Below are 8193 nucleotides of genomic sequence, written 5' to 3' on the forward strand. Positions count from 1 at the left end.
AAAAAGTGTGCTTATGCAAGTTTTGTCAAAGTATGTAAGAAGAGGCTGGCAGGCTGGCACATGCCCATGTGCATTGAATATTTCTGGGCCCAGGAGTAATTTAGAGTTGGAGAGTAGCCGTGCCACACAGGTGACCTTAAAAACAAACGACATGATGAGTATTTTCTAAAGAGCACATCGACGATTTTGGCTGCCCGAGGGAGGGTTTGATTTCTCTCAACCACTCGCGACGGGTGCACGAGTGATGGTTAACTCGTAACGTGTTTAATGAGTAGCTTTATTATTTAAAAAAAAAAGAATGTTTTAAAAGTTATTACATGTACAGGAAAACTAATGAAACTATTGAATAAATTATAGACAAAATATTGTCTTTTTATTAACTTTTGTTGGCGGAAGATGAGAAGTGAGGAAAAAACAATGCTGTATAGGAAAAGTAAAAACACAGCTGAGGTGGTGATGGTTGTTGCATATGGGGGGGGGGATTGTAGAAGTACGGGAGGCATGCAGGTCTCACATAACAATGGCGTTGTTGAGGTGCGTGTCTGTTAGGCCTTCCATCACAGCTGTTGCCATTTGCCGTCCTTTCCCGCCTTTTCCCTATGCTGTTTGCAGGCATATGGCTCCACGTCACAGCTGAAGCGCTAGCTAGGTTTTGCAATACAGTGATGCCTTGAGATACAAGTCTCATTCATTATGTGACACCACTTGTCACTGAAAACACTTGTATTTAAAAATCAACTTTCTCAATGAATGGGAATACCATTAATCCATTCCAACCTACCACCCCCTCGCCCCAAAAATCTGTAATGTTTTCAAGAAGGAAAATAGCACTGTATAACACTGTACTTTATAAAAACAGGATCTTATTAAATGAAGTTTAAAGAATTAAACAGTTTTTCCACATGTTTTGCTTAAATTCAGAAGACGTTGCGCTGCTCGTTCTGGTGTGCGCGCATTGGCTACGTTGGGGAAATATAAGAAAGACAGAGATATACACGTCAAAGAGTATCACAACAGATTCTGAAGATGGAGTAATGCCAGCCATTTTTTTTTCAAAGAATAATATATAACTGTGTATTATTACACTGTCTGTCTGCAAATGTTGCTGCATCGTTTGTGTACAGATATCCTTTGCTTAAGGCGTTATAACACCACCTATGTGCTCATTTTCACTTTGTTTATGGCTTTCACCATTCTGTGTTAGTATTACGCTGCTAGAATTAAAAGCGGTTACGTGATTATTTTAATCACACAAGGTATTGTTCTTTTTGTTTCATCTTTAGTTTGACATTAAACTTAAAATGGGAGTAGCAATAAACAGCTGAAGGCTCCTATTTAAATAATTGCGCACTATTTGCCGTAGTGCTGCTTATCGTTAAGTCAGCTGGTTTAAATTCGCTGCCACAATACAGCACTCGCAGGCCCTATCTCGATTTTTAGCTTGCAAGTCAGAGCAAAAAGAGCTTCAGAATAATGTCTTCTATCTCGAAAAACCTCCAAGTCGGGACAATCATATTTCAAGGCACCACTGTACAAGAAACCACGAACAAAAAACATTGTCTTGTTCAATAGCTCTTCTGAAAAAGATATGCTGCAGCCAACATGCTTCTTTCATGTTTGGTTACGGAGCTACAATGAGCGTCAACAGATGCCTGTGAATGGATCAGCTGGATGTTGGGAAAAGATGCGCTCTCTACCCTTCCACTCTCTCCATCTCACACAGTAGATAAGTGGATTTGCACCATAAGGTCAATGGTGACCTCCCCAGATTGCACCAGTTTATGTGTGATGGGGCTACAGAGTTCAGGCGTTTAGATGGACATTAAGGATCTCGAGAGGTCATATATGATCAACACCGTTAACTTACATTGCGTTCCTCACACCTGTTTCTATCCTGTCATTGATCAAACTGTTGCTCTCTAATGCCCACTCAGCAGTCACAGAAATGTGGCTCGGTGTAAGGAGGGCAGTGCTCATAACCTTCCTATAGCACAGTAATTTACATGTGATAGAGTAGGTGGAGTCTTGTCACAGTGGCAACACAGTCTAATAAGATCAGTAACAATAAACCTTAGTCGGCTTTAACCATTGATTAACTGACGGCTGACGCTACAAAAAAATAATCCCACACTAAAACGAGCTCCACAGGCGTGCCTTTTTTGAGAATCAACTATTTAATTAGGACATATCTACTCTCGGACAAAGGGGCGATTAGCCGTAACTAATGGTAGACAATGGCACGAAACAATAAGGACCCCCCGCCCCTCGTCTAAGGAGTCATGCAAGGCAGTATATGGATGAGCACAAATGTTGAGCTATGACTGATGATCTCTGACATGGCGAGGCTGCTGCCAAGAGTTACATCCATTCCATGGCCATATGGACGGGGATCAGAGGACTGCTGACTGACCCTCCCCCATTATCTTCGCCTTGTTTTCATGGTTGTCTGCTTGCCTCTGCCTTTACACTCCTTGTGTCTGGAGACATTTCAGCTCATAATACAACTTGTACTTTCATGAAACCATGGATGAGGACCAGAGGAGCCTATAATATGTACTGCTAAAAACACACATATATATGAGCTCAATTACATATGTGATGTACTTCTGTTTTCATAGGTGAGGAAAATGATTGGCAGATTTATTAAAAAAAAATGCACTGAGATATTGATGCAAAACAAAAAAAAAATCAATCCTGAAATAATGTTAGTTAATATTGAATTATTTAGCTTCTATTGTGTTGAAATCAAATACACGTAATACATTTCCACATGCGTTTACAGAATACTATACACGCGTTATGAAGATTGATAAAAAGAGAATATTATACAACAGCGACCTCTAAAGGTAGATATTAAGTATTGCAGCATTTGTGTCCCGACTCATCTGCAAAATATTTCTGACGTTTCATAGTGAGGACTCATAAACAGCTTAAGATGGTGTGTGAAACCAAAGGCGTAACATCCAACTAAATCCGGACTTAATTTTAAATGTCTTACGGCATTATGACATTATATTCCACAATCGTATGCTCAAATGAGACTTTACTGATGCTTGTTGTCCCCACCATTATCTGTCAATTTAACGACACGTCACTGACTTTTGAAACATAATGACATGGTTAGTTAAATTTAGTCACTGTGTTGAACGAGTCTCTTGGGAGAACACGTGACCTCACCTGTCTCTTCTGTAACGCCATTCTCAAAGCCTCAGTCTGATGGCAGCAGAGGACTTTAGTAGTGAGGAGTCACGATGGAGAAATAAGGGCTGGGTTTCAATGGACAATGACCCTTGTACCCAGCGAGAGATCTGCAGCGGCAAGCTCACCTGCTGGTGTTTCAGGAAATGAAGCTTAGCTCCATAGCGCATTCCAGACGGACTGAGCACAAGGTAAGGCGTTCATTGGAGATACAGACAGTTACGATCAAAATGTTAAATTTTTTTTTTAATATTCAAAAGTGTACATGGAAATGTGTGAACGTGCACTGTAATCGGTTTTGTGTCGTTTGTGGTGTGTTTTATGTATATTTTTGTAATTAAAATAATTATTATGAAGAATTAAATATAATGAAAATAATTATTATAAAAAATTAAAAATAATGAAAATATTGTGCATTTTACATAACCTTCAACAAAAACAAAGTCTGCTCGAAACTGGACGAGTTATGAATAATATGAGGCTACTTGTACTTCTTTCTTCGTGGCTCCACAGATATCATTGATGTAACCTTCATTACGTATGTGTAAAATTCATTGTGTTTTAACCAAGGTTTATCAGCTATAAAACACCAACGGTTGTCCATTTGAGAGTTTGGGTCGACATACTTTAATAACAAAAACAAGGGGAGTGTTTATTGTACTATTTTATACTTCAAATAATAATCTAATTCCCGACAAACATTCACATTATTTTTATTGGCATCTTTCAGGTTGAATAAACAATGGACGTCGATTCATTCATCTGGCTAATACTCTGCGCAACTGGAGGTCAGTATATTAACTGTGCTTGAGGAAAATTATTTGATGCTGTTCTGTGAACTTTTAAAACAGTTTTGGAATAATTATAAAAATCTATGGACGACATATAATTGCCCAAAAAAATCCATTCATAAAGAGTATCCATCCTTTTCCAGTTTGTGGGTAAGAGGCAAGGTACAAGCGACAAGCTTACTGGATTTCTAATTAAATCTGCATCACGGAAAACGAGATCACACGCCATAAGAAGTGTAATTATCAAAATACACCATCAAACATGTTTCTGGTGCGCTTTTCTGCAGACTTGTTCATTGTTACCTGTGAGCAGTGTTCAAGAAAGATAACATGATAACCGGATTGCTCATTCCAGACATGACATTGTTTGCGAATCAGGGGTCGCTTTCAGTGCAAATTTCTTCTGCACATTTTTTTGGCAAAAGAGGAGAATGAACAACCTAAATGGAAAAAAAAAATCCCTCACTTATAATGTTCCTAATATTGCAGATTATTCAATACAAGCGGTTTGAGTTTCGGTTTTCGAAAAAAGAAAAATGTTTCGATGTTTGCATACCTTGAGCAAACACGTCTCAAGCAACAACTTGAACGGTGCTGCCATGCGTTCATTTTGATGGTTATGGATGACGGAAAGTTCAAAGTTTCACTCACAATCACTTCCCCACTCTTTCATTTTCTTGTATTTTTAACTTTGAATTTACTTTCAGTCATTCTAATACTTCAAACGTTACATTTGTCATTGTTCCTTCAGTGATGGGACAGTTCCAAGTGGAGCCTCTCAATTCGACGGTTCTAAAAGGCTCAGATGCTCGATTCATTGCCACTCTGCGGGGACCGTGGGAAGTCATGACGTGGAATGTCCGAGGTTTTCTGGTCCTCACCGTTCCCCGAAGTGGTAACATATCGTCATCCTCAGCACAGTTTTCTGCCTCCTTCTGTTCCGCCGAGGACAACAGCTGTGTGGTGTTCGCCATCCACAACACCTCCCGTAGGGAGGCTGGGCCCGTCATCTGTACAGTGCAGGGAGACTACGGGTCAAAGTCAGCGCTGCTACATGTTCAAGGTACTGTAGATTCTCAAACATCTGCTTTCTGCATGTCAATTCTAATTCCCTTTGAGCGGGTTGGTATTTAGAGAAAAATGTTAGTCCAAGTATGAGTTATTTTAAGAATTATTTTCCACCTTAGGGGGTTAAACAACTAATTTTTCGTGACAAAAACATGCCATACCTTATACTACTATAGCCAGGCGATGCAAAATAATTAATATATATTTTCATATTTGAATAACTGACGCATGATATGATAATCAAAATGCTAGAAAAGAGATTATCGCGGTATGCGTCAAATTTTAGTGGGGAATTTTTGGAAGAAGACAAACATTAGCGAATGCCACATTCCTCTGGAAAAGTCCATAAAGACTAAGACTTTGCTTTTGTTTCTGCCAATTAGAGAGTGGTGCAGTCCAGATCCAGGAAGGCGATAAGAAGGCGGCCCAGGACGAGGAGGTGGAGTTCGTCTGTATAACTTCAGCTTGGTATCCTAGTCCTGTTGTCAGCTGGAACCTGAACGGCGGCACTGTGGATAGCAGCATGTACAAGACGACTCACGTCGCTCATGGAGATTCCTTCAACTCATCCAGTGTCCTCAAGTTTAAAGCAGTCAAGAATTCAATTGTGGAGTGTTTAGCGATGCTGAAGACACTAACGAAGCCACTATCCAGCTTGGTTCATTTAGTGGTTGGTAAGAAATTCTTCCACAATGTTTAAGATGTGCATTAATGACCTTGTGACCTTGAACGGGGGTTAAAAAAAAAATGGATATATTCAAGTGGGAATTCACGTTGTGTAATTTTCAGAGGACAGTAAAAAGGAGTAACCTGACTACTTTGATCATTTCATTTTCATTTCTCAAGTATTGTCGCTTGGAAAATATTATAAAATGACCAGAAATTGCTGATGTTTAACTTTTGTGAGCTACTCTATTTATTGTGACTGGTGTAAGTTAAAACAGCAAATTAACTTTTTTTTTTAAATGGAATGTTATCTTCCTAGTTTTACGTCTGTTTTAGTGCTAATTCTGATTTCCATTGACAGTGCCGAAGCCTCCAGACTGGACAGTCCTGATAGCTGTGGTTTGCTCTTTCGGAGGTTTTGCTCTGCTATTTTTACTCATCTTCGGCGTGGTCTTTTGCTACAAGCGCAGGAAAGAAAAAGGTATTCAAAGCTTTGATCACAATTAATGCAATATGAACATGGTCAGTAGGAGCGCATGTTACAAATAATATTCCTATCTCATTTCAGAACCCAACTACCAAGATGAAATGACGTAAGCAGCCACTCTACTGACTGTACAGTAAATGAATTACTTCTTTTCCACAATACTCAAATATAAATCTTAAAGGGACAAAATAAATATATATATATAAATATATATATATATATATATATATTTTTTTTTACATTTACTGAATATTGTAATAGTGAGAATGAAATCTATTTTTTATTTAAACAAAAATACAACCTAAAATGTAATTTTGCCAATATATTTTTTATCCAATGGCTGCTTTTCACTGTCCACTTTTATTTTTAGGAGTGATATTGGAACGTACCATTTTCTTATAGTACAGGCTTCCACGGCTGACAAAATGTCAACATTAGTTGCACTGATCTTAAAATGAAAATTAAAGTTAAAAATTGCACTCACATCTGTGTGACTCTGGGAAATGATATGTATTGTTTCCATGGAGACAAGTCCCACTGAACCAACTAAAAACACATCCAACACAATTTTCGTAATTTTTGCCGTGTAAAAAAAAAAAGTCTGTAACTGTTCATTGTAAATAAGCAGGCGGCCGGTGGTAGTTGCAAAATTACCATAGTGACATATCTTCCCCCCATTTCTGTTTCCAGCAAAAGAGTGAGGACGCAGAGTCAGTTGAGCGGACTGAGACCACCTGGACAGAAACAAGGTCAAGTCAATGCAGGTTATGTGGCAGATGGTCGAACAAGTAAGCCTGGGAATTACACAACAACCCACCCAAACTTTCTCCACACGTGATTATTTATGTCATCAACAGTAACTTAAAACTCGCATTTATCATTGTGTGACACAATTGAAACACATCTACAACCTCCTTCTGGTTCGCAGGTGTCACTCCAAGTGACTTGACAGACAGCGGTTATTGCCAAACAACTCGCCCCAATTATTTTGAGGTAGGTATGTTTGTTTTGCAACAGATCTGCGATACATTTTGCAACAGTGATTGGCCTATACCGATCACATGGATTCGGTGTAAAACATTTTAGGTACAACTACTAATCTTTTTAAAATATTCGATTAGTCTGTTGTTGTTAAATTTGTTACTATTTTGATCAGTAACATGACAGACAATAGGCGGAATCATTATTTTTCATCATCATTTTCCCCAACTAATGTCCGTTTTTCAGGGTTTAGAAGTATTTTAATGAAGCGCTGACGCTGCAGATGGCTTAGGTACATGAGGTCAAATGATTATGATATGAATTTGAAATCATCATATTAACACATTGTTACAAAAGCATTGGTGAATTGCCCAAAATTCTGATTGCCAGTTATAATAATTAAAAAAAAAATCTCAAGGCTAGTTTGCTGAACCCGTTATGTAAGATCCAAGTATTAACTGTGTCATTCAACAGAGAAAAATGGTATGCCATGTCAACTAGTTTTCTTAATGTTTCACATATGATAAGATCTTTCAGCAATGTGACATTTCACAATGCGATCTGTGCCTTTGTTTTTTTTTTTTTTAGATGCCTGACGCTGTTTACAAAACTGCCTACAGCATTGCAGATGAAGGCTTCAGAAAACACAGACATGCTACCACCGTGTAAAAAGATCAAGCACGTTGAACCCATGTCGAAGTAGAAGAACTAGAAGGCTTCCCTAAGGCTTTTGCATTATTCTCACTCTTATATTGTGTGTATTTGGAAAATAAAAAATACATTCTTTTTGTATTTACCCTTGAAATATCATTACATAAAATTCTGAATATTTTTACTTCCCTGTTTTCATTATTCGTCTCTAATGGAGATATGGGTGGTTGAGTTGGGCACGTTTCTTAAAGGCCCATGAGTGATAGGACCCCAAATAGCATTTTTCATTTACTCCCATTGACATTACCTTGTTTACTGAAGTGGCGAGAGATGCGCAAAATATTAAAAGTT

At 38.3% G+C, this 8193-nt stretch overlaps 1 protein-coding gene across 1 annotated transcript; it reads left to right on the top strand.

The window, feature by feature from the left end:
- Positions 1-833: 833 nt before the first annotated feature.
- igsf5a (immunoglobulin superfamily, member 5a) lies at positions 834-8026 on the top strand. The gene is made up of 9 exons (XM_088279898.1): positions 834-3389; positions 3929-3986; positions 4741-5052; positions 5441-5731; positions 6085-6204; positions 6292-6316; positions 6901-6998; positions 7139-7203; positions 7780-8026. The coding sequence occupies exons 2-9, from the start codon at positions 3941-3943 to the stop codon at positions 7858-7860; spliced, it is 1038 nt and encodes a 345-aa protein (XP_088136024.1). The 5' UTR covers positions 834-3389; positions 3929-3940; the 3' UTR covers positions 7861-8026.
- Positions 8027-8193: the final 167 nt, after the last annotated feature.

Source organism: Idiotropiscis lumnitzeri, chromosome 17, assembly GCF_059441095.1.
Source record: "Idiotropiscis lumnitzeri isolate Australia: NSW breed Sydney's pygmy pipehorse chromosome 17, RoL_Ilum_1.0, whole genome shotgun sequence".
Classification (NCBI taxonomy): Eukaryota; Metazoa; Chordata; class Actinopteri; order Syngnathiformes; family Syngnathidae; genus Idiotropiscis; species Idiotropiscis lumnitzeri.